Raw genomic sequence first — 26,835 nt, 5'->3', positions numbered from 1 at the left:
ACAAACCAAGCTAAGCTAAACATGCTAAACATTAGACATTGCAGTGATAGTCATAATAGTTTAATGACTAATTTACATATTCCATCGTGGTGTGGGACCCATAACATACATCTGTCAAATGTTTTGTCTTTGATTGAACCTGTTAACAACAAAACTGCTGTTTTTGCTGTCTGCTGGGGTGGTTTTAATACTGACACATCATCACTGACAAAGACAGTACTCCCCCATCTAAAAGCTGCTGTGGGCAAACTTCAAAATCTCCACCAACCTGAAAAACTATTTTTGATCAACACTTACAGTATATGTCATTTACAGCAAAAAAATACCAAATTTGAAGTGGCAACTCTCTGTCCAGCCTTCACTCAACTTCACGCAACTATTGTTATGAAATTCATCCTTTTTATATCTGTCACAAATTTTTGAGCTCAGTCTCGTAGTTATTGATAAACCTAAAACATGTGAAGTTTCTTATCCAAATTAATTTAACTGCCAGTGTTTTGTTTCATGTCATCTTCTCTGTGGATGGATATGGATTTGTTCTCCTCCTTGTAAAGATTAGGCTGAGTTGCTCATGTGTGATTGACAGGCAGTAGGCTTGCTTTCCTGCACAGAGCTAAATGGTTTTTAAGAACTTTGAAATTTTGGAGGGGAAGCTGAAAAATGTCCAGACAATCCCCTCCCCCCTCCGAAACACTGAATTTAATCATTCGTGGTGGAATATCTAAGATGATTTTTTTTACTAAATATAGCAAAACGATTGTCAACAAAAATTGCCTACAGCACCTTCAATCCACATCAGTCCATATTACCACCTTGATAATGCTTATTAAAGTATTATGTAACTATCTATTCTATCTTTCCTCTGTTCGGGATGGCTGCTGAGTAACTGTATCTGATCCACCTTGCAGGTATATAACAGAGTTTGTAAACCTAGGCAATGTGTCAGCTCTGCGTACGTTCAGGGTTCTGAGGGCTTTGAAAACAATTTCAGTTATCCCAGGTAAGACAGTCCAGGTGTTTGTGTTTGCGGGTGGGCGAGTCACGGGGTTGATGTTAGGTGTGGTTTTGTTTCAGTCCCTCTCCTCTCCTCTTCCTCCTTCGTTCTCTTCCCACTGGTCGGACAGGCGTTCTCTCTCTCACCGTGGTGTCCCCTCCTGGTCTTCGATGGTGGTGCTGGTGTCGTGCTCTTGCGCGTACATGCGTGTGCGTGTGTGTGTTGTTATTGTGTGTGTTGTGTGTCATGGGGTTCTGTTCTGTGTGTCATCCTACCTTGTTACAGATATATAACAGAGTTTGTGGACCTTGGGAATGTCTCGGCGCTGAGAACGTTCAGGGTTCTCCGAGCATTGAAAACTATTTCTGTCATTCCAGGTGAGATTCCCATTTAAACACTAAGGCTGAGTATAATTTACCTATTAGCTGTCTTTATTTCTAGTACTTATATATTTTTTTCCTTTTAAAAAGAGGATGTTTTAGATTTTTTTACTTTTGTTTTATGACAATCAAAAATGGTAGCAATACATTTTTGATAGGCTTAGCAGTCTACTGGCAGTCTTGTGGGCTCGCATGTCCAACACGGACAGCTGCTATGGTATGCAACAACTATCTTTCCATTTTTACCCAAAGTGAAATACAAATAAATTTCCAAAACAATGTCATAACACAGGGAAAGAGTTTAGATATTATTTCCAATGAGTTGACTTTATCATGAGTGGTGAAATGAACAGATTTCTTAGGGAAAAACATGATCATACACTGATCCAAATTCTCAGAGTCTATGACACTGCCTTCTTGTTTCTTAAGACTTTTAATTCCCTAAGACTGCCAAGCCTAATTTGACAACACACTGACGCTGCATGAAGCTTTGAGACACATGCTTTTACAAGTTTGGCTTTAAGGGGCTTTTCCTTCTGATTTTGTTTTCTTTTAGTTATAAGAGTTATTTGATTCAGATTTTTTTTTTAATTTCTTTTTTTTTTCTTTTTTTGAAGATCTTTGTCCATCCTGGGAGTGTAAGGGAAACATAAATAAAACATAAATATCATAGATCAGCAAAATTCTGTGCATATTTGTCAAATTTAATAAGATATTTGGGAAACACACAGTAACTTAAGTTTATACATTTGCTTCTACATTAGATCCACTTGAAATGCTTGTGAAACAATTATGCAGACACTATGAAATCACTACACACAAACAACACAGTCAGTCCAGTACAATAAACTCACCCTCTGGCATGTTGCGCCTAGTTGCGCTCTGGGCTAAACCAGCCTGAGGGCTTGCCCAGCACCGAAAGAGTGGGAGAAAGGGGTGCCCGGGATGGGAACGGTTCTTCAGTTAAAGCAAGGTCACCATCACGGTTTACAGACAAGTGATGCTGACACAGAGTCAATTCCTTCAGCCTTGGCGTTTAAATGACCTGCATGCCACCTCTCATTGCCCCCCTCCTTCTCCTCCCAACCACCGACTCTTCCTCGCCTGTCCTCTCTTTTCTCCTCTTCACTTCCTGCTTCCTTGACTGAGCCTGGTTCTGGCTGCTCGCTGTTTGTGGTGCTGCCGTGCTCAGTTGATTTGATGGATGCAGTATAATTAATAACTGCAGTTAGTCAGGGATGTTCCCATAGATGAACACAAATCGTAATCCCATGATCTCCTGTCCAGGTAGATCCTAAATCCAGCTGTGGTGCTGTCTGCTCTTTCTCAGCAGAAAAAAACCCACATTTCTATAGAACAGTCGAGTCGCCGATGTAAAATGTGCAAATGTCAATGTGTCTTTCTGATGGAAACATCCCATATAGTTGCAGTTGTTGTGGTGTTATGTGTTTTATGATAAAACAAACAAAAACTGAATTTGACCTCTATATCTGTGGTTTAACTTGAATGCATCATAGTGTGCTGTTATTACACAATAAATAGTCATGTCTTTGATTTTCCTGAACGTTTCAAGAAAAGTCTCTTCATGATAACCATGTAAATAGAAATCTGCACTACATACATCTATTCCATTAAAGGGTTAAATCTGAGGATCTGCTCATAACAAGCTGCCTGAATTTGCAATAAGCTGAGTTTGGATCACTTTTTGTAATGAGTTTTGTAGCTATAATTTTTTTTTCTTAAATTGGATTTTGTTATGGAAGGATTTTTTGCTACCATACAGTGCTCAAGTATTCTGTCTTTTTAAAGCCTCTGAAAACTTAAACATAATTAGGTATTATGTATTGTTTAACAGCCAAAAAGATCAAACCTGGCTGACAGTGACCTGGAAACATAAGCAAACTACCCCACAACAATCATGAGATTCACGTTTTTCCAGCTAAGCCCCACCCACCTCAAACCAGTGTGAAGGAGCACAGACAGAAAACAGACAAACACGGAAATCTCTCAAGTGATAATAACAAAACAGTTCCAACTTTGGCAGAAAATGATGCCTTCATGTCGGGCTCCATCATTAATAGTAAGAATCTCATTGAGAAAATCGTGTTTCAGACACGTGGTGGTGCATATAAGTGTGAAAACAGTCATGTGGTGCTTATAAAGGAAGTAAGAGAGAAAAGAGCCTTACGTCCAACAAAGTTGGACAAGAGTAAAAGCTTGAATGTAATTTTGTAGCTTCTAAAAGCTACAAATAATTTAACCTTTTTAATCCACTGTTGAAAACTGATAAACTTTATTTATATCCACAGAGAGACTCTTGACTTTCTATGCGGCCATATTGAATCGATTATTAAAACTTTATTAAAAGACAGAAGACATCCAGTTTCATAATATGGGATCATTCTGTTTATTGGAAATAATAGTATTCATAATAAGTAATATTAGTCTAAATCCTTGCAAACTGAACAGGAAAGGAAACAATTGAAGTCAATAGCAAGAAAACTAGCACAGGAAAGGAGACAGGTTTTCTCCTCCCAGGAGACGTGGAGATGCAGGACAACATGTTCTTCTGCCTCTCAGCTGCAGAGTTGTGCCTGCAGTCAATGACTTGAAATATTAAGCCCCCGAGCCGACACACACACACACACACACACACACACACACACACACACAAACACACACACACACATACACAATGCACACACATAGGCCACACTTTTATATTACCTTATGGGAATACCTGTGCCATTATTGCACTGTGCTTAAATTATTTATGTTTAAATCTTAGAGAATTCCAATTTCTACACTAAATATCTTTCACACCCAAAGTAGATTCTCAGCTTTCTTCTCACTACTGCAGGCTCGGTTGTGTTGCTACTGTGCAGTAGTGCTTTATGTAGCAATTATTTCGCAGTTAACCTATTACATTTGTATGATAATGTGATTAACTTATTACATTTACACAAATGTATCATTCTCAACACACTACACCGACTCACACCCCAGTGGTTACCTGAGCTGTTTTTCTTATTATAATTCTTTTAAATAACTTTTCTTTTTTTTTTTCCATATCAGAAAATTTTTATGACAAAATGGAGCCCTTACTTTCCAAGAGTGATAATTTTTGTGCGCTGTTAAGATGTTCAATGACAGTCTCTGCATATGCTTAAATCATACATGAAGTGATAAATACCCACAGCATAGCAACTGTCTGATTAATGACTTAAAAAGAGACGACAGCCTGCACTGCAGCTTTCCATCCAGGCAGGAATGACAGGAACAACTGGTTTTATACTCCAAGAAAATGCACAAGACACACAAGGTCCATTTCTGGTGTTGAGGCTCAGCATCACCGGGTGTAGGTGCTTGTGAAATAGTTCTGATGCTTGCCAAGTTTAGATTTATGTAACAGCCTGCAAAGCACAGGGTTAAATACAGGATTAGATATACATTACCTAACTAAACTTTTTTCCTACGTGACTTGAGTCAGCTCTGAATTGCAGCTGTAGAACCAAACTCAGCTTGTGCTCTCTTGCAGTGCCAGAAGTTGCAAGTCTTTTTATTTCTCTATCTGTGTGTGTGTGTGTGTGTGTGTGTGTGTGTGTGTGTGTGTGTGTGTGTGTGTGTGTGTGTGCGCGTGTCTTTGTGCATTTGAATGGTTATGATGGTGTGCGTGTGTATATGAGTTTGTCTGTTTTCATGTATGTGCATTCCTGCACATTGGTGTGTTTGTGTGTGTGTGTGTGTGTGTGTGTGTGTTTGTGTGTATTATATATTAATTGACAGGCCTGAAGACCATTGTGGGTGCTCTGATCCAGTCTGTGAAGAAGCTGTCGGATGTGATGATCCTCACAGTCTTCTGTCTCAGCGTCTTTGCTCTGATTGGACTGCAGCTCTTCATGGGGAACCTGCGGAATAAGTGTGTATTCTGGCCAATCAACATGACCGATCAGCTTCTGCCAAATGGCAGCAAGGGCTTTGACTGGGCCACATACATCATGAATGACAGTGAGTGACGACCTTGACACTTGATTAAACTGGTTCCACATAAATGTGAGATGATATGTGTGTGTGCATCTTGGTAATTCTTTTCTCTTTGTATTGTTTTGTTTTTGTTCTACCTTGCTGATATAAAAAATTTATAGAAACATTGAATAATGAAGGTGCCCAGCGGCTAATGCAAGTGGCTGTTCTCTGTTTTTTTTGTTTTTTTTTTGCAGCTAATTTCTACTTCCTCCCTGATCAGCTTGATGCTCTACTATGTGGAAATAGTTCTGACTCAGGGTAAGCCGGTGCTTCTCTCACTTAATGCATGCCTCCATATTTATGCCAGTGTTTTCTGCAGGTATCCCTGGTTTTTCTGTTGTTCCTTCACACGTTTTGCGAGGCACTAACACACACCGTCGGTGACGTATCCAGGGGTCATTGGGTGTTTTGGGTCTTTCAGCCCACATGACCCAGCCAGGGTTGATCAGGCTTAGTAGCATGTGTGGGCCATGGGTCTCCCTTCTTGATCCGCAGCCATCTTCATGCCTTTTCCTCAGCATCAATAATGTTCCCGATGGCATCCTTACAGTGCAGTCATGTGATGTCTGTCATGTCATGTGATGCTCAGTGCACCCTGGGACCATCAAGACTTGAGCTGAGCTGTCAACATATGAGTTCTTCTTCCACTATCAAGCAGCAATACTGGAGACCGTCTTCTTTTCAGCACTTGGGAATGTGATGGTCCTGAATTGCTTGATGGCGCTTGCTTCCTCGTTTGGAATCTTTACACCTTCAAATCTCCACATCTGAGCTGCCTTCCTCCTCCACCTCCAGATCACCTTGAGGTTCCTCAACAGTTGTCGCAGGAGCCTGGGGCACTTGCTGTAGACCTTGCAAGGCATTCCACATGGGCCTTGGGCCAAGCTTGTTTTAGCTTCTTTATCTCCTCCAATGCTGGCTCCTAGATGTTGGTGATCTCCTCTATGGAGCACGCCAGGTGGCCACTTTGCTTCTGCCTTTTCAGCTTCTTGGTGAAAAGAAGGGGTTTGCCATGAATGCCACTCACTTTCTGGCTCTTTCTCTGTCCCTCCTTTTGTGCCACTCTGCACTGCAGAGGGTGATGACCTTATTTCTCACAATGTTCTGAAGATCTGCTAAGACGGCGTAATCCTCCTCCCTCTCTTCCTAGCGCTGCCTCCTTAGAGATTTCAGCCTTTATCATAGCTGGCTGATTGTCCCCCACCAGTTTTTACCCCAGGGTTTTTTTGTCACCCACTGCTTCTTCACGCCAAACTTCTCAGCAGTAATGTCGACTCTGATGGTTGACATTACCTGGTGCTTCTGATCTGCATCACCCCTGGCTATGGCTTCAAAGATCCTGTCCACCTCCTCATCAAACTGACCCCTGCCAGCTAGTTGACTAGTCGATCTAAAGCTCTGCCTTGGAATGATTCTTGTGGTGTGTAGAGGTTCTTGGTACGGGGGGTGAATCCAGGTCTGGCTCTTCCTGTGTGTCACAGGGCGATGATCCTGTATGATGCACCACCTCAAGCATCTCATTTTGGCCTATTTGATCTTCAGGCCATGCATGTTTTTGCAAACTTAACCACATAGACAACAAACCTTAATTAGCATGTGAAAAGAAATTGGTGCTACTGATACTAAACAAGCTAATTTTAGTCATTATAGATGCCATTCATTATTCATGGACAAAACATTTGAGCAATTTACAAAATAAAGAGTATGAGTATATATTCATGAGACAGACTTTTTTGCTTTCAAAAAGGTTATGAAATATAATAAATATGATAAGCCATATCAATATCCTACAACTAATACTGTACATGTAAGCATGCATGCCCAAGCAAACAACAACAAAGAAACCACACTTACCAAGAATTTTTTCAAGCTCATTTTCATGCTCCTGTTGTATGCTCGACTGCCAGTGATGCATGTATCTGTAAGTCTGACTGTGTTAATGCTACAGTGATACATTAAGTTTACATTAAGTTACAGTTTTCACATTGCTATGTGTTCCTTTCAGACGATGTCCAGAGGGCTATACATGCATGAAAGCCGGAAGGAACCCCAACTACGGTTACACCAGCTTCGATAGCTTTGGATGGGCTTTCCTCACCCTCTTTCGCCTCATGACCCAAGACTTCTGGGAAAATCTCTACATGCTGGTAAAGCAGTGTTTTCTTGAATTCTTCTGTCTCTTCCCCTTTGCCTCCAGTGAACACATAAATGTCCAGAGGAAGCAAAAAGTGGGACTGTATATTTTGTCAGAGTGTGACCTATGGATGAAGTCTTTGACCCGTGTTACACCTGTTTTAGAGAACTATATTGAAACCTCGCCAGTCTTCTGCAACTACCCAGGGAAGTAAAACACTCCCTAAGCAGTACTAATGATTTTGTCCTCACTTCATCATAAAAATGTACACATTGTCATTTTAATACCTGAATGAATCAGCAAAAGTGCCCCTGCCTCCCAGCAGCTTTACCCCTCAGTTCACTCGCCCTCTGAATAAAAGCGAAGCAAGGACAGCTGATCAGAAATACTGTAGCTGGAAGTGTATGACTAGACACTAGAGTTTTGTTCGTCTTCTATGTTGAGGGAAAAGAATTTCAGAATTTTGAAAGATGTGGTTGTGTGCATTTGTATTGAAGCAAATAATAAAAATGTATTTATCTTTGTTAAATGACCTTGAGAATAATCATTCTCTCTGCCAAATGTATTTCTGAATTGAATCTCTGCCTTGTTTAGTCCTCACACTTACTGTTGCTCTTAGGGACACAAATGCACTAACAAAATATATAACATGTGCACAGATATCAATAAACTTCACTACTATGACATGCACTAGCATTTCTTTCCCCCTCCTACAGACCTGCACACCCACAGCCATAATAGATTCACTTCATTTGGCAAATAGGCCAGACGCTGTTTTAGTGTGTGTGTGTGTGAGTGTGAGTGTGAGTGTGAGTGTGAGTGTGAGTGTGAGTGTGAGTGTGTTAAAACTGGGAATTCCTGCTCTCTAAAGCTTCTTTCCTGCCTGGAGGTTTTCCTGGAGTAAGCCATGAACCGGATATAGAAACACCAGAAATGCTGATACAACACACATATACATACAGTCTCTCTGACCAAATAAGAAAGTGCTGTGGAAAAAAAACTATCAATATAAAACAACTATTTAACCAAGATGCATTCCATTTATATTTGATCAATAGGACAATATGTCTGTTTAAAAATATAATCTTCCATTTTGAGTCACTCTAAATCTCTGATTCATTTTCATTGTCTTCTATTTTCTGTCAGACTCTTCGAGCCGCAGGGAAGACCTACATGATCTTCTTTGTGCTTGTCATCTTCGTGGGCTCCTTCTACCTGGTGAATCTCATCTTGGCTGTGGTGGCCATGGCTTATGAAGAGCAGAACCAGGCCACTATTGAGGAGGCAGAGCAGAAAGAGGCTGAATTTAAGGCCATGTTGGAGCAGCTGAGGAAGCAACAGGAGGAGACGCAGGTTGGACTCATTCCATCTCAAACACATATATTTTTACCTATTTTTCATAGTTTACGCTTAAAATGTGTCTTTTTTTTCTCAGGCTGCCGCCATGGCGACGTCTGCAGGCACAGTGTCTGAGGCTGCGTTAGAGGATGAAGGAGGGGGGCACTTGTCCCGCAGTTCCTCTGAGGTCTCCAAGCTGAGCTCCAAGAGCGCCAAGGAGCGTCGCAATCGCAAGAAGAAATGGCGTCAGAAAGAGCAGGAGAAAGAGAAGGGAGACAGCGAAAAGGTTGTCAAGTCTGAGTCAGACGATGGCAGCAAGAAAAGCACCATTCGTTTCCCTGGAAGCCGCCTTGGGAGGAAAACATCCATCATGAACCAGGTAAAGTTACCAAGAAAAACCTGTCTTGAGCAACAGCCATCGTGAGGCTCTTGCTGCTGCTTCAATGGTGCCAACAATGGCCCCTCTTCTCTTCTCCTTCTCCATGATTAGGGTGTTGTACAATCTAGAGATTGGGCTTCAGAGCCTACTGTATCCAACTTCAACAGACAGACACTTTGATCCCAACCCTTATGTCTGCACTCGCTAAACCAGTTCATCCAAATGGCTCCAGCAAAATGGTTTGTTTGATGGCGTCAGACAAGAGAATAATATCTGGTCTCAAGGTGGTGGGCACAATGTGCTGGGGGACATTAAACTACACTCAATTTTTCTTAGCAGATGTTTGGCCTTTCCCTGGCTCTGATGAAGATGATGATGTTCTTGGAAGGGTAGTCCTTTTTGCTCCATCCTTTTCCTACGCTGATGGCTTGGGCAATCCACATACACTGCATGGATGAGGAAATTGATCCAGTGGGGTCTCTTCCTCCACTTCTGCCCTCACCTCTTCTGGACTAGGAGATGCTTTCCTCTGGTGTTGTTGACATTGTAAATTGGGAAGGATCAAAGTCCAGCTCTACCTTGGGTACCTGAAGCTTTGACTCTGCTTTGACTCTGCTTGCTGGACTACATCTTGCTAACCACTTTCTTCCAGTGTTCACTTCAATGCCAGCTTTGTTAGCTTCAGGTCTGTGGACCCCTGGTCCTTCAGCAGCTCTCTGGTCCTTGCAGCCTGGAATTCCTCCTTTAGAGAGATTAGTTGTGGCTTTAATTCATTGCTGTGCCCGTAGAGTACGGTCTTCGGATGCTAGTGGTCACCTTCCTCTCTAAGGCCTCAGAAATTTAGAATGGCACTTTGTACACCATGAATGGCCACATAATAGGATGGATGTTGCAATGCTGAAGCCTGCCAGAGCACATCCTCAATCTTGACTTTCTTCAGCATCGAAGGGTTTGGACTCGGCTAGTTTGAAGCTCATCTGGGATCACCTCGTCAGCTTCTCGGTCCCTGCAGAGTCAAGCTGCTGCCTGGTACTGGATCTGCGGTGACCGTCAGCTCTTCCACAAGTCCTGATTTTAAAAGCATGTTCATCACCAGAGAAAACAAGATAACAGAGATTATAGACCCAGTTATAATTTCGAATTTTACCTTGTACCAGTGTGATGCAACAAATCCAGAGGAGACGTTTATCCTGAAGCTGTAGTCAGCAATGAGGTCTTTGGCTCTGTTGGGAACATGTTGTTTTATCAGTGTGAACTGCACAAGTTTGTGTTGTATGCATTCGCAAGATCAAACCACAGCTCTGACAAGTTATCTTTGTTCTCCTTGGCTTCCCTGATAAGTTACGCCACCACCCCTGAATGCTTCAGGCATCTTGGCATTCTCAAATTGTTCTGTCAACAGATTGCATTCTCCCAACTTGCTGGATAACAAAACGTCAGCTTCAGATGATTGTCTATCTCCTCCTGCGAGCATGCCAGCATACCACTGCACTTCTGTCCCAGCAGCTCATTGGTCACCTTGAAGGGGTTGGTAATGGTAAATGGCTGCTTTTAGCCGAAGTGGTCATTCACAGATTCACCTACAAACAGCAACAACCTACCATGCAAGGTGACCTGACCATTTGGAACAATTCGGGGACTACTGTCTTGCCAAAGGATACTTCGACATTTGGACAGGAGTACCTGGAGATTGGACCACCAAAGCTGTTAGTGGATGACCTGCTTTACCTGCTGAGCCAAAGCTGTCCAAATGAATACAGCTCTCTTCTGAGCCCTTTCACGGTGGTGTCACCGTTGCCACTCTGGCTGTTGAGCAGCTGTGATATTTTCCCTCACCATACACGCAGTAGCTTGGACGCATCATCAGTGATGTTTCTGGAATCATTGGGTGTGTTTGGGGTGCATCTTGTGACACCTTGCTGTTCAACTGCCTTGACTGCTCTCACTGACCAGCCCTGATATCATCGTTTTTTTTTTTGGTTTGGTTTTTTGATAAACCGTAAAGACAATTTATATGATGAAAACAGCTTTCACTGTAATGAATGTACTGTTTTCTGTTTTTGCATTTATGTTGTTCTTTCAATATGCTAAAATACTACACGTAAAAGAGGAGAAAATAATCTTCTCTAATTATTTGTCCTATGGATCTTGTGGTCTTCTTCACAGATATAAGGTCAATAATATCATAAATGATAAGGAAGATAATAAATTATGAAATTATCAGCAGAGCTTTAATTCTGTAAAATCTCATTGGCATCTTACAATATATTACAATATATATGGTTTTTATAGAGTGGTAGTTGGAGAAGTCAACATTTTATGATACATTGTTAGAAAAGACTGAAACCTATATTGTCATGTTTTCTGCCTTTATGTTCATACATTCCCATCTTCTTGAGATTGCTCATTTCTGGCTCTGTGTATTTTCTGGTTGATTCTTTGTACTGCAGTGCCCCACTTGCCCTTTTCACCTTCTTGGCCTCTTTTATTTACACATCAACTATCTCCTGGTGTTTTTTATAACCCCTCAACTCTCCCTCTCTGCACCTGTCTCTCCCTCTTCAGTCACTACTCAGCATCCCAGGCTCACCCTTCATGTCGCGCCACAACAGCCGCAGCAGCATCTTCAGCTTCAAAGGCCGTTCCAAGGACATGGGCTCAGAGAACGAGTTTGCAGACGATGAGCACAGTACAGTAGAGGAGAGCGAAGACCGTCGGGGCTCCCTGTTTATTCCTTACCGCCGCAACAGCTACAGTGGCTACAGCCAAGGCTCATCACGCATCCACCCACTGGCACCCCACTCTGGAGGGAAGAGGAACAGCACAGTGGACTGCAATGGCGTGGTGTCTCTCATCGGCCCTGGGCCCGGCAGACGGCTTCTGCCTGAGGTGAAAATAGATAAGGCAGCCACTGATGACAGTGTAAGGACGTCCATGGGACACCAATACAGTTTAGGCATGATGGTGGTGGCCCCGGTTTCTGCAGCTTCTCCTTCACAACCTCTTCCCCTTGGCTCTTGTTCCTCTATTCCCTAAACTCAGTAGCTCCCTTTTCCTCCCCTTGTATATCTAGATTCTGTCTTATTATTTCATCTTACACTGCCACTTCCACTTCTACCCTGAATCTAATCCCCCTTTTCTGCTGCTCCTTTTATAACAGCTCTAGAAGGCACTAACCAGCTGAAGCAGAATCCACAAACTCACTGCCTCACCAGCATCACGATTTTCATTTCATTGATTAATATCTAACAATAACGCAATATGATACCCCCCCTCCTTAATTACCCTAACAATCCTGTCGCGAAGGATACGTCTATACAGATACTGTCATTCATAAAAAAAACAACACTATCACAACATTTTACAGGAAAAAAATACTTCTACTTTTTTCCATTCTTAGTCTTCCCATGCTCGTACTGTTTCCTATCTCTGCTTTTATCTACCCTTCTATTTCTTTCTGTCTCGTCCTTTCACTCTTTTTCTGTTTCCCTCTCTTTCCTTCATGTCCTTATTTATCCTCTGATCCTGAGCCACTGGATGGTGCAACAACAAATCTGAAACCTTTTTCCTATAACAATATTTCTTCTCATCTTAGCTAGCATGGTAGACCCCTCTTTTATTCTCAACCAATCTACCTGCTTTTACCTTTTTACCTCTGAAAATGTAGCATGGTGTAGCAGCAAATGATGTCTTGAAGTCGCCTCTGTTCTTGACATGCATGTCATTGCATGCAATTTAATGCTGCTCTTTTAGGGGTTGTAGTTCTGTTGTGCACAGTGCACAATGGAGGGTGTACTGTAAATTCTCAAATAAAAGCCAGAATTTTAATAATGGCCTCTTACTGAAATATAACATGTATAGAAAAAATGTTTTGAAATTTGAAATAAAGGCTCAATAGTTTAGTAAAGACCTAGCTGTCACTTCAGTTGTGGTAAATTAAGACAACCATTTGAGAATTTGCCGTATGAATTTGAAATATGTTGTATGACATGCTTAAATTGAAAAAAAAAACCAAATCATTTGGGGGAATTGCACTTTGTAAAACTGATTTGATAATCTGATGTGATGATAAGCATTTAACACATCAGGCTTTTCATGTTTTGAGCAGGCATAGAGCATCATTGATCTTTTGGAAAGCTTTAGAGTTTTAATGTGTGTTTGTTGAGCATGCATTCATGTGAGTACCATCTCTAACTGACATTATGTCTTTCTCTGAGTACAGACTACAGACGTGGAGATTAAGAAGAAGCACTCTGGCTCTCTTATGGTATCTGTGGATCAGCTCAACTCCTCCTTCAAAGGAAAGGACCGCGCCAACAGTCAGATGAGCGTAGTCACCAACACACTGATAGAGGGTACAGACAGAACTCGTGTTTTCCTTTTTTCCTTTTCAAAATGCTTTAATCCTTTGCTATTGAAGGTCAGTTTTAGACCTTGTACAAAAATATGATCTACATTGCTCAGATTAAAACCTTCAGTGGGCAAACAGTTAAACCACAAACTGACATTTTCCTTGTGCAGACAAGCGTCCAGATACAGATGGTGTCTGTTACTTGCCAGGAAACTTATGGTAGACACAAAAAAAAAGCATCTTCATCTTTTCCTGCAGAGTTGGAGGAGTCTCAGAGGAAGTGTCCTCCATGTTGGTACAAGTTTGCTAACGTCGTCCTCATCTGGGAGTGCTGTCCCATCTGGCTGAAGATCAAGCACATAGTCTACTTGATTGTCATGGACCCGTTTGTTGACCTGGCTATTACCATCTGTATTGTCCTCAACACCCTCTTCATGGCCATGGAGCACTACCCCATGACTGAAAGTTTTGAGGAAGTTCTCTCTGTTGGCAACCTGGTGAGAAACTGAAGCCCTTCTTTTGTCTGTTCCTGTACCACTGCCATTTGCCTTTGTAATTTTTTATGCCTTGAACCTCATTATCTCTCTCAGGATTTACAGAAGCATTGCAGGTTCAGTTTGTCCCACCTATATAATCTCAAATCAATACATCAATACATCCATGCATCATTTGGTATATGCACTTAAGAATACACATGCGCAGAGTGTATATAGGACTCTGATGGGGTCTCATTAAAGATTTAGTTCCATTTTAATGCAGCCAGCCAGCCTGCTCCCCAAACACCAACCCCCACCCCACCCCACCCGACTCAGGTCACTCTCCTGCTTCCGTTGCATCCAGCTTACCTCAACTGTACTGAACTCTGTCCAACTCTCTCTCTCTCTCTCTCTCTCCCTCCTGTTACACAAACACAAACACACAAACACACACACACCCACACACACACACACACACACACACACACACAGTCACGATAATGAGGCTTGTCACTGATCTGTCCAGGACTGGTTTGGCGGAGTATATCTTAACCAGATGTACAGCAGACATCGTGCTCTGCCCCTGCTGTCACATATCACAGTAGCACAGCTGTCTGACGGCAGCAGTATTGGCACAGTACCAATACTAAGACAGGAAATGAGGTCACAGGGATTGGCATTCAGTCAGGAGTGAAACAGGAACTGAAGTCAGAGGAATCAGTGTGGCATAATGAATGGTGCAGTATGAATCATTGGGTGTTCTCTGCAGCACTGATTGAGCACATGATTAGCTGTTGGGTGGACGATATGGAAAAGGCTCTGAGGACTAGAGCTCTATACAAGTTCTGCTAGAACACAGTGCCATTGCTCTATGACCTTGCCCTGTCAGAAAAGCTCTCACTCTAAGCTAATTCCAATACATTTTTAATCAGCACTACATCAAATGAAATGCAATGCAAGCAAAGCACGTTTTTTATTCTCAAATTTCCTCTAGAATGAGGAAAAGATTTGTAATTTTACTTTTTTTGTTTGCCATTATTAATGGAACTTTCTTTATAGTAATTAAAAGATTTCAAATGTTTTGTTCAATTTTATAAAGTCATAGTCTGCGCAAATAAAACTGACACAACCCGTTACTGGTACTGTTATTTCCTGGAAAGCAGTGCATCATGATGTCATGCTGCACGAGTAGGTGCAACTAAAAAGTCCAACCAATTCAATTCAATTTTATTTGTATAGCGCTAAATCATAACAAACATTATCTCAAGGCACTTTACAAGGTAAGGTCAACACTTTACAATATTATGGAGATAAACCCAACTCCCACAATGAGCGAGCGCTTGGCAACAGTGGGGAGAAAAACTCCCTTTTAACAGGAAGAAACCTCCAATAGAAAACCTGACCCGGAACCAAGCGGTCACAAATCCCACCAAAACCCCATTTCATATTCATCACTCACTGTGTACTGTGTGCTCCCTCTTTATACATCGCACACACAATTTCACACAATTTCATGCGATGTTTAATTACATTTCATTTTGTGGGAAAATTGTAAATTCAATCCCAAATTTGTGGAGTAACTGTAATGTGCACCCATGTGTGGGTCTACAGGTTTTCACAGGCATCTTTGCCGGGGAGATGTTTGCCAAGCTGATTGCCATGGATCCCTACTACTACTTCCAGGAAGGCTGGAACTGCTTTGATGGCTTCATCGTGACTCTGAGTTTAGTTGAGCTGGGACTGGCTGATGTGGAAGGTCTGTCAGTGCTCAGGTCTTTCCGATTGGTAAGTGTTAAAGGATAGAGACAGGGATGTCAACATCTGTTTACCTTGTGGCCATCATGTACAGGCCATATCGTTAACGAGAGATGAAAGTGTCAGTTTCAAAAGACCGATTATAAAAAAAAAATCATCATCTTATTATTATTATTTTTTCTGTATTATCATCATTATAATTATCATATCATAGTTCAGTGTTTAAAGCTGTAATGAGCCTCTATAACTAGTTAACTATCATACAATTGTGTTGTTTATTTGACTAAACTATAAACCCTCTCAAGGTCTGTATCTTGTGTATCAATCAAGTGTTTGCAGTCAGTACATTTGCTTCACATGACATTCAAAATGAAATTAAAGCATACAGTCTACAGCCACACCTTTTCAAAATCACTCTCCTGATATGAATTACTGTGGAATGATCATGTTTCCTGTTTCTCTCGTAGTTAAGAGTGTTCAAACTGGCCAAATCGTGGCCCACCCTCAACATGCTGATCAAGATCATTGGCAACTCAGTGGGAGCTCTGGGTAATCTGACCCTGGTGCTGGCCATCATTGTCTTCATCTTCGCCGTGGTGGGCATGCAGCTGTTTGGCAAAAGCTACAAGGACTGTGTGTGTAAGATCGCGCGGGACTGCGAGCTACCCCGCTGGCACATGAATGACTTCTTCCACTCCTTCCTGATCGTGTTCCGAGTGTTGTGTGGGGAGTGGATTGAGACCATGTGGGACTGTATGGAAGTGGCGGGACAGTCCATGTGTCTCATCGTCTTCATGATGGTCATGGTCATCGGAAACCTGGTGGTAAGTAAAGACAGACATTACGTAGTGTAGATCTCACTGAATGATTACCCAATAGAGAACCATCCATTTCCTGTTAGTGCAGGGTGTTCCAGCTCTTGTCGTGTTTTTCTTTCTGAGGTGCTGAACCTGTTTCTGGCCTTGCTGCTGAGCTCATTCAGTGCAGACAACCTCGCTGCCACAGATGACGATGGGGAGCCCAACAATCTCCAGCTTGCGGTTGCCCGCATTAAGACAGGGATTGCCTGGTTCAAGGTCAACATGCGGGTCTTTGTGGCCACAGTGCTTAAAAAGGTACTGTATAATTCATTATGCGAATGATTTTGGTTGTTAAATAACTTGTAATTGTAACTGTAATTGTTGTCAAATGAATATGTGTCTTGGTCACTTATTTCTCTGTGATGGTGTCAGTGTTTTCTAATAGCCATTTCTTTGTTCCTACTATTTCACCATTCTGATAAGCAGCCTATAGAAGATGAACAGAAGCCTTTGGATGAAATGTATGAGAAGAAGCTCAACTGCATTGCAAACCACACAGTGGACATCAACCGTGAACTGGACTATGCTAAAAATGGCAATGGCACCACCAGCGGCATTGGGAGCAGTGTGGGAAAGTATATGATTGATGAGGACTACATGTCCTTCATCCACAACCCCAACCTCACTGTCTGTGTTCCTATTGCTGTCGGCGAGTCAGACTTTGAAAACCTTAATACAGAAGATTTCAGCAGTGAATCGGATGTGGAGAACAGCAAAGATGTGAGTAGGAAGAGTGTATGAATGGAAGAGAGATGGCAGCCATGATGTCCTTGCTTTAGTGTTAGATTATAATTCGGGTAATTTCTTTTATGTGGTGGTTTTACTTTGGATCTCGTTTATTGGAGATCACAGATGCAACATGCCTGTGATAATCTTTGTGTTTAAAAACCTGTAGAAATGTGGCTTCTGCATCAGGATAAAATTCACATGTTAACATGGACAAAAAAAAACTAATGCCAGGATTCAGTTCTGTGACTTAAATCATGGAATAAGTCAGAGTGCATGTGTGTAAATGTGTGTGTTTGTGTGTGCCTATGTAGCATCCTTTGATCCTTTAAGCAGAGCTTGTCTGAGCTGCCACATGGAAGACATTTAGTTTACCTGACATTTCAGAACATCCATTTAGACATGGCAGATGTAACACTGAGCCTGAGTGCTGACCCTGCAGACAGACAGACACAAAGGAAGTCCTGATGAGAAAACAGACAGAGAAATATACTGTCTACTGTATAGTATGAGTGTGGGAGAAGGGTAAGCCAGCCCCAGTAGCTTGTGGAAAAGTCTGCCGCGTGGGTCACCTTGACCTGGTTTATAGTAGGAAGGAAGGAGATAACGCAGCAGCCTCACTACTGTACCTGCACCAAGTTCATATTCCACTGGGCTCCCTCAACCAACCACACAACAGTCTTTTCCTGCACCACAGCCAGCCACAGGGTACACTGCAGGGAGTAGACACAGACAGAGCTGCTAGCAGCCAATCAGAAAAGCAGGGATCCATCTGGCTGTTTGGTCGAGAGAAAGAAAAAAGAGAGCGAGAGGAAGAGGGAGCGAATGCGGTCCTGTGCTGACGACTTAAGATTATAAAGTGCAGTATCATTCTCTAGTGAATTGAACTGGCTGAGTGTCTGCATGTGCGCTAGTGTGTATACACTTGATTACAATAAGGCTGCTGTTTTGCTGGTGTTTAACTAGTTTGCCCTGCCTCACCTTGACCTATTGTTAAGATTTGACATGATTAATGTTACAAGCTTTGGTTTTAATGTCTTACAATGAGATTTCATGTTCCTTTTTTCTCACAGTGGTGAAATATTCTATATATTCACAGCAATTCTCAGCCTAACGTGTTAGTAATAATTGTAATCGGTATCCAAAAATATACTTTGCATAAATTGTATACAGAAATCATCATCACAGAGTCTTTTGTTTGAATGTGTATGTACAAGCATAAAGCCTTTGTTTAATTCCGTCGCCACAAATAAATAAAGAATCTATGTTAGTGCATGTATAACAATGATAATCATTACCAGTGCAATCAACCACTGGTCAAGTTTAATGACTTCCTATTAATAGCTGTGCAGAACAGGCAGTACCAGAAGGAGGATTAGCTACACTACATGGATACAACATGTATACCTCTAGCAATAAATCATCTCATACATATACACCCAAAGGGGAATTAATGTAATGGCTGTACTGTCTCTATGCCCTATCCATATGGTTTCAGCATCTCATTGCTGAGCCTTTAATGTTCAGAGAAAAATTCAGAGGTTGAACTGATCTCTTTGCTCCCCTTGTTTGTCCTAGCTGGATGACACCAGTTCATCTGAGGGCAGCACAATAGACATCAAGCCTGATGTGGAGGAGGTGGCAGTGGTGGAGGTAGTGGAGGAGTACCTTGACCCAGAACCCTGCTGGACAGATGGTAGGTGGTATTTGTTTTAAATTTGGCTTTGTGGTCGACAATAACAATGAACAGAAGTGACTTATTATTAACATTATATATACTATTTTAATGGCACAGTGATACGTATTGCATTGTGTCCATGGTAGTATTCATCAGTGTACATCAACAGTTATGTTTTAATTTGCCGTACAGAATGTGTGGCCAAATACAAGTGCTGTGATGTTCCCATCACCTTCGGCTGGGGCAAACACTGGTGGTTCCTGAGGAAGACCTGCTACCTGATTGTAGAACACAATTGGTTTGAAACCCTCATCATCTTCATGATCCTGCTCAGCAGCGGAGCCCTGGTAAGAGCGCACGTGTGCACACTCCAGTGTGGGTGTTCTCACTTATCTCATAAACATCATACTAATGCCACTACTAGTACTTCTAATTGTTATTATGAAGCACATATCAGAGCAAAGTCACACAGTGATGTACACCACTGCGATATTTAAGAGACAATATGTGAACAACATCTGAGAGGAAAAATGAACAGAATAATTAAAACAACAGTGTGATATTCATTTAGAGAAAGTGAGTTTCATTGCCTTATAAGGTTGTGAGCAAGCAAGATCAACTCCTGATTTTCTTCTGCAGCTGCTCTTGATATGATTGTTGCTAATGGACAGCAAAGTGCTGTAATGCACCAACCTTTCAACCGGCAGAATCCAGCTTAGGTTTGCAGCTTTCTAGAGGGGGGAGGCCTGTGGCCAAATCAAAACACTTATGTGCTGAAGAACGGATACAGGCAAAGGACTGAAGGCGACCTGAGGGAATAATCAGTCTAGATTGACTTGGTGAAGGATTGCCTTTATCAAGCACTTTTCCTTTACTATGTAAACAACTCATTCTATGAAAAAATATGACGCAAGTAAAGATGATTTAGAACAATAAACAGTCTAAAAGTGTGTCATTCTTCATAAACGTAAGGTGTGGCTTACCTCAACAGTTTACTCATTGAGTAGATCAACATATGCAATGTATCAGAGGTGAATGCAGCTGAAAGAAATCACTGAAGCCAATGTCTGTGTGATGTATGTCTGCTGCTCTTTAGGCCTTTGAGGATGTGTACATTGAGCAGAGGAAGACAGTCCGCATCATTCTGGAGTACGCTGATCGGGTTTTCACCTACATCTTCATTCTGGAGATGTTGCTGAAATGGGTGGCCTATGGCTTTGTCAAGTACTTCACTAATGCCTGGTGTTGGTTGGACTTCTTCATTGTGGATGTAAGTACATTTGCATATTATTTTTATACCTTACTAATAGTGCAACGATGTCACTTCATTTGGTTCAGCTGCTCAAGATGATATTTTAAGATGGCAACATCTGAGGAATGCATGGATTTGAGAGATTACTTCATTGGTCAACTTAAACATTAAGCAGGAAAAAATGTAGTTCAAACATAGATTCTGTGACACTGAAATTCATGTTTTTCTTAAAATGAGAAAATCCCTTCAGGGGCATACCCCTGGGTTGAAATCCGACTCAGGCCCTTTGCTGCATGTCATCCCCTCTTTCTCTACCCTAACTTTCCTGTCTCTCTCCCACTGTCCCTATTGTAAAAAAAAAGCTAAACATGGCCAAAAAATAACAAAAAAAGAAAGAAAATAATTTCAAAAAGCCACATCAAGAAATACAGTTCATCTTTTGCTGTGAAAAAAACATAATAAAGTAAAAGGATCCAATTTTTCAGTGTATTTTCTCAACACATCCACAAGTAAGTCAAAGGTTGACAAAGGAAAACGCATACAAATATTGTCCACTTCTAGATGTGCCCCATGTCAGAGATGATCAATAAATTCTGCTTTATTCAGTTTACCCTGTAAAACTGCTTTGACTCTCAAAAAGTCTGACTGACTCACACAGGTTTCAGCTTGTCACACTGAACTTTCTCCAAGTGATGACACCATTCTTTACAAATAGGTAAAGGTTCCATAATAAATACAGAGCTTGGATAATAACCTTCAAACCACAAAAATGATCATTAAATTTTAATAGTCCTTATCGTATTAGCCTAGCTGTCCAGAGCAGGTGCTCCGTACTGTTTTCAGTACCTTTGGACTAAATATAATGCTAATTTATCTTATTTAACAAAATATTAATGGGTCACATTTATTTCCTAGCGTTGGTATGGAGTCAGTATGGTATAGAACCAGCAGTAAAAGTGAACATATAATGTGATATTACCGGTGAAGAGCTATGTCTTCCTCACAGCGCTCTGTGTCAGTGTCATAGGAAACGTTTACCAGGGTGCCACTTGAAATTTTGGGCCTTGAGACAACAGCACAACAGCAGCCCTGACACAGTAAATATCTATAATCCCTGGTATACTGTATTTGAGAGCTTTTGCCTAGCTCTGGATTGCTGAGTCATTCATTGTTTTCCCGCCTGACGATTACTATTACTCACATATGGTTTGTCCTTTTCTGCCATTTGTGCGTGATGAGTTTCTCACTTGAATTTGTCCCTGTGTCTGTATTTGAAAAAGTAAAATATACATTACATGCTCAAAGGTCCAGATGAAATGGGAGCCTTACTTGAAATACAGCCAGACTGAACATGGAAAGCTAGGCGAAGCTGCTGCCCCACATTGGTTTCTGTAATTGCATGTGAGAGGCAGGGAGGGATAGGCCGCCAGCGTGGCAGATTAAAGTTCTAATAAATGACGTTTGACTTTGAAGGGGTGGAAATTCATGGTGTGTTAACCAGCCATGTTCATTAAATATAGTTTATTATTTTGCAGATGTAGCTTCTGTACTGAGTTGTGTCATGTGTGAAACTAAACTGTGGCAGACACAGCAGCAAGCACTGAACTGCATTTTAATTGACATCATGATTGATCCTTGCACAAGTAGCTGATAGTGGGAAGTGTTAGTGACATCTGGCAGCATCACTGAGTTCTGTCCGGCTGTCACCTAAATGTGAGGTGTTTCCTATTGAAACAGGAAGTTGAGATAGGACATAAAACAGCATAACATCACTGTTAACCTAAGACAAGGGGATGTTAGCTAAGACGGGAAGGACAGTTATATTTCGTAGCCACATGGCAGGGTTTCATCTCACGCCTACTAGTGCAAGATGGAGTCACCATGAAATATTCACCACTTTCCAAAAAGTGACCCTTTTCCAGGAACTTCAAGTCCTCATTTTATCTTGTGTTAATATATTATGATACTGACATGCACTGAAGAGGAATAGGGTGTAGTCCACTATTTAGTGTTTCTCCCATTTTATAGTATTGTCTGAGTTCCAAAGTGAAAATGGTCACACTATATAGTGGACTCAAATTATGCTAAGTGATGGTCACTAATCAAATCACATCTGTCTATCATGCAAATGTCCAAAACTTTAGTTTGAAATTAAATGAATGACGAAAAATTTAGATAAAGCTTCTGACTTATTTCTTCGAATTTTGACTTTTTTCTCTGAATATTTAAAAATAAATCCGAGAACATTCTCCTGTTGTCCTAACATCTACCATCTTCTTCACATACATGTATCTGATGATGTGTTTTATGTCATGTATTGCTTGGTAAGTCATCCTTTGTCCCTTAACCACCAATTTTCCACTGTCCTTGACTGTGATGTGCCAATCTGTCCATGATTCAATATTAACATTCTTACCATGTGACAATGTCACATGATATCACATGATAAGGATGCACTAATGTATGTTGTGTTCCTGCGGGTTTTTTAAACTTGTCTTTGGGTTTGTACCAATACCCACACCTGTGGTATTTGGGAGCAGTCAAGTGTCCACTTGTGTGATGAATTTCCAGTAACTGCCAGAGTGCCCAAGAGTTCATTAAGAATATAAACATGTGGAAGTTTATTAGAGCTCACTGGGACATGCTTGGTTAATGAAGACATCCTGTGGCCCATTCAAATACATGGCACAATTGAGCTCAGATGCAAATGAACAAATATGACAAATCAACTTAATATTTATTATTTAATACTTATTTTTACAAGGTCAGTTGTGCATTATTATTATTTTATCAGTCTCATTAATAAGAATAGATCACCAGATAAATTGGTACATCTGTGGAGCCATAACTGTGCAGTATTTGAACAGGAATCATAATTGGCTATTGATGCTGAATCCAGCATGTTACAAACTTCTGCTTCTTCATGTCTGTTGATTATTGCCAATCCTAAAACACTCTTACAGGCACACTACCACTAACAGCTGGGCTGGTGCTGCTCAGTGGACTGTGATTTTTCAAACGTGGCACACACTGAAGTGCCCCAGACTGCAAGTGTGGGTATTGAGGCAGGCCCATAATCTCCTTTTTGTCCATGACCTCTACTGCCTGTGATTGTATGAATTGTGAAGCTGCTTCATGCCATGTCTTTTTGTGCTTACCGAGTCAGCTAATTTGGTATCAAACAGTGGAATGCATCCTCATGTACGGCTAAAAGCATCAAGCCTCACATGTTTTTAACAATGGTCAAAATGTTGATTACACAATATGAAAATACCCCACTGAGAAACAAATGTAAGATTTTCTAGAGCCTCACCAGTAGTGAGGCTGAAAATGCAAAGTCCCGAGAGGGCACTGTGGATTAAGGAATTGGATGGGCAAAGAGACTGACCAAGTGACAATGCTATCCTTAGACATTGCTACCAGCAGGGCAACAAAATGTATATGCAAGTGTGTGTATTTGTCACTGTGAAATTTACCGTGTCTGTGTATATATGAATATACGAGGCTTGGGCAGATCATACAGATGACAAATATAATGCAACAGTTCAGTAACCCTACAATCAGTGCTAATGTGAATCTTATAATGTGTAGTTGTTGAAACTCCTTTTATATACTCCCTTTGTTGTGTTGAAATGCATTATATTGTATGGTGCTTCTGATTATTTTTCTATCCACTGTACATTATACAACAAATGTGAGTACACCCCTGTGGAATATCACCAAAATGTTAATCATCTTACAAAAACTCAATACAACAATAATTATTCTTAAGCTGACGTTTAGTGTATTTGATCTTCAGTCAAAAACAAACAGGTTAGATAGACTTCATTGAAAATATGGGCTCTTAAGTCTACCCTCAATGCAACAAAGTGCAGTACACCTGTGATTTTCAATTAAGGCTAACTGCATGAGCAAGGTTAGAAAATGACCTGTGAACACCACAGCTTCAGTTTTGGCCTGGGTTGTGTCAACTGCAATATACAAGAGGGTGCAGTGCAGTGTGCTGATATGGGGATTCATGAGTGCAAAAGGTGAAGGGGAGATGACATTTATAGGCAGCATTATGAATGTAAGTTTGTTGTGGAATCCCACCATTGAAGGGTGTACTGACTCTTGCTTCGACCGTTTTATAGTTTAGTCGAACATTTTTGTTTTTTAAATTAATTGGCCAAAAACAAATAAAGCTAAAATGGACAAAGTGAACATTTAAGTGATATTGAGCAGAGGTGTTCTCAGTTTCATTGTATAATTTGTAGACTGACTTATGATAAGAGGACAGAAGAGTCATATTCTCCAGGTTATGTGTATTATGTGTCCAGTGCTTGTCAACCGCTCCTTTCTTATTCTCCAGTAGAAAACCTCTGATAAATCTCAGTATATTCTAAAGTGGCCCATGTGTTGTGAAGATAATTTACTCTGACTTTTCCATGCAGACCTCTACCCTAATATTGACCTGTCCTCTCTCTCACAGCAGGTGCCTATAACTGTGTCTCTCTTTAAGTTAAGAGAGACATTGTGCAGCTGTCGAGAGGGACTGAGGGGTCGGTGTTTAAGGGTCCAGGGTAAGGTTTGTGTGCTGTGTTGGGACTCCTACTTTCACAGGTTATCCTCTCTCTTCTAACCCTGAAAGTTGTCCTCAACCTTCTGCGTTTTCTCTCCCCTCTTTAAGTAAGATGCTCTCTGGTGTGGAAGCTGTACTGTTTTGTACTGTGTACTGTGTGTATATTATTGTGTCACATTGATTTAGTGTTTGTGAATACATCTCTCCTCTAATTTTTTCCCTTTGTTTGACTCTTTATCTTCTCTCCCTCTCACTGTGTCAACCACAAGTTTCTTTCCAGGTGTGCTCACTGTGCTGTTAAGCTGGTTATCACGCTAGACTGGCTTGCCAAACTAAACCAAACACAAACATAAGCAAACAAACACATAAAAAAAGAAAAAAGAAAACTTGGGTCATGTACACTTTATTGACCTTTGCATATTGTAACAACCCGTTTAACCTCATGTTATATAGATACATATATTTACATATATAGAAACTATATATGTACTTATATATATCTGTATATAACCATTCAGCCATCCTTACAGTATATATAGGGTCCATCTTTCTCTCTATATCCCCTCTAACTATGTGGGTCCTCTCTTCCTTTGCCTCTGTCTTTCCCTCTCCTTCTGTCCCTATCTGTGTAGGTGTCTATAGTCAGCCTTATAGCAAATGCGTTGGGCTTCTCCGATCTAGGCCCGATTAAATCACTCAGGACACTGAGGGCCTTGAGACCCCTCAGGGCCCTGTCACGTTTTGAAGGGATGAGGGTAAGACCTAAGATACCAGGCAGCTGGTCCTTTCTGCATGCCGATTAAATAAAAGCATCAACGCATGCTAGAGATGGCAACATAGAAATCTTTTAAAAATGTCTCTTAAGAGGAAATTTTTCAGGTAACCCCTTTTATCAAAGAAAAGCTTTTTTTTTTTTTTTTTTGCATGGATGCAGATCATCTCAGATGGTCATTAATACATCTGATTTGATTGATTACATTTCATTTCATATATTATAAAGTTAGTGCTATGTTAAGGCAATTTGCAATGAGCTATCCATTAAAAATAGCAACAAAACAACATAAAAGTCTATACCTATCCTTATGAAAGACTAGACCATAACAGGGATTTTGACCTGAATGATGCAACACATAATAATAACCCAACTCTGAAGTATTCAGTACCAGCTGAGAGAACAACAAGAGGTTGGTATGAACCATCACACAAAACCTGCTCAAACTGAACCACAGGATGGGGTTAATTTATAAAGGAAGTTCTGCAATTTGAGCAAGAAAATCAACACCTGTGAAAGAGTTTCTGAGCCTCAGCGCTGCCTTGTGTTCACATTATAGGCAAATAAATTGATTGATGCACAAGGTCAATTAAACGGTGCTTACATATTTATTGTACTGTGTGTGCACGCAATTGAATTGAAGCCGTCCATAACTGTGTGTACAGTTTCCTTGTCAGTAGTTCTGATACGTTGTGACCCTGGAGGGCTCTGTGCTGAGTTTTGCCAGAGAGAGCTGTATTTTCTCTCTATGAAGATGATGGGGTTCTTATGATCATTACTTTAATGTGTGATGGGTTGGATCAGCCTCTGGTTGTTGCTGGGCAAAAAAAAAAAAAAAAAAAAATCTTGTCAGTGTCTAAGTTCGGCATCTTCTGCAACTGTCGCTCTGCCACAAGTGTCCTGTTATCTGATATTATCACAGTTTGGCTTTGGCATTGTCACACTGGAAGATCAACAAACTTCTGGTTGCATACCCCCCCTCCCCCAGCCATCCTTGCTCACCGTTCCTCAGTGAATTTCCTCACCATGATTTTCATGATCACCATTTTGCAGTAGTTATATGGATGCATTGTCTCTATATTAAATGTTAGGTAGTTAGAGTAAAAGAGAGTTTTAACATTTGATGTTTGCCTATATAGTTTTGGTTTATTTG

General features: G+C 41.0%; 1 protein-coding gene across 6 annotated transcripts in view; it reads left to right on the top strand.

The window, feature by feature from the left end:
- Positions 1 to 26,835, top strand: part of scn8ab (sodium channel, voltage gated, type VIII, alpha subunit b) — a 53,663-nt gene that overhangs the window by 17,852 nt on the left and 8,976 nt on the right. For 3 of the 6 annotated variants that reach the window (XM_056404550.1, XM_056404566.1, XM_056404577.1), the window contains 17 exons: positions 1,280 to 1,371; positions 5,161 to 5,382; positions 5,595 to 5,658; positions 7,406 to 7,547; positions 8,681 to 8,887; positions 8,970 to 9,251; positions 11,817 to 12,173; positions 13,474 to 13,606; positions 13,861 to 14,099; positions 15,690 to 15,863; positions 16,301 to 16,657; positions 16,775 to 16,948; positions 17,120 to 17,413; positions 18,998 to 19,115; positions 19,290 to 19,444; positions 20,194 to 20,367; positions 25,543 to 25,665. In XM_056404550.1, the coding sequence (XP_056260525.1) occupies positions 1,280 to 1,371; positions 5,161 to 5,382; positions 5,595 to 5,658; positions 7,406 to 7,547; positions 8,681 to 8,887; positions 8,970 to 9,251; positions 11,817 to 12,173; positions 13,474 to 13,606; positions 13,861 to 14,099; positions 15,690 to 15,863; positions 16,301 to 16,657; positions 16,775 to 16,948; positions 17,120 to 17,413; positions 18,998 to 19,115; positions 19,290 to 19,444; positions 20,194 to 20,367; positions 25,543 to 25,665 (3,307 nt within the window). Of the gene's footprint in view, positions 1 to 908; positions 1,001 to 1,279; positions 1,372 to 5,160; positions 5,383 to 5,594; positions 5,659 to 7,405; positions 7,548 to 8,680; positions 8,888 to 8,969; positions 9,252 to 11,816; positions 12,174 to 13,473; positions 13,607 to 13,860; positions 14,100 to 15,689; positions 15,864 to 16,300; positions 16,658 to 16,774; positions 16,949 to 17,119; positions 17,414 to 18,997; positions 19,116 to 19,289; positions 19,445 to 20,193; positions 20,368 to 25,542; positions 25,666 to 26,835 lie in introns of all 6 variants that reach the window. The other 3 variants (XM_056404585.1, XM_056404595.1, XM_056404559.1) reach the window with 3 other exon arrangements.

The sequence above is a fragment of the Seriola aureovittata genome, chromosome 2, assembly GCF_021018895.1.
Source record: "Seriola aureovittata isolate HTS-2021-v1 ecotype China chromosome 2, ASM2101889v1, whole genome shotgun sequence".
NCBI classification, from domain to species: domain Eukaryota; kingdom Metazoa; phylum Chordata; class Actinopteri; order Carangiformes; family Carangidae; genus Seriola; species Seriola aureovittata.
The sequence above is the reverse complement of the archived record's forward strand: the minus strand, read 5'-3'. Positions and strand labels throughout refer to the sequence as shown.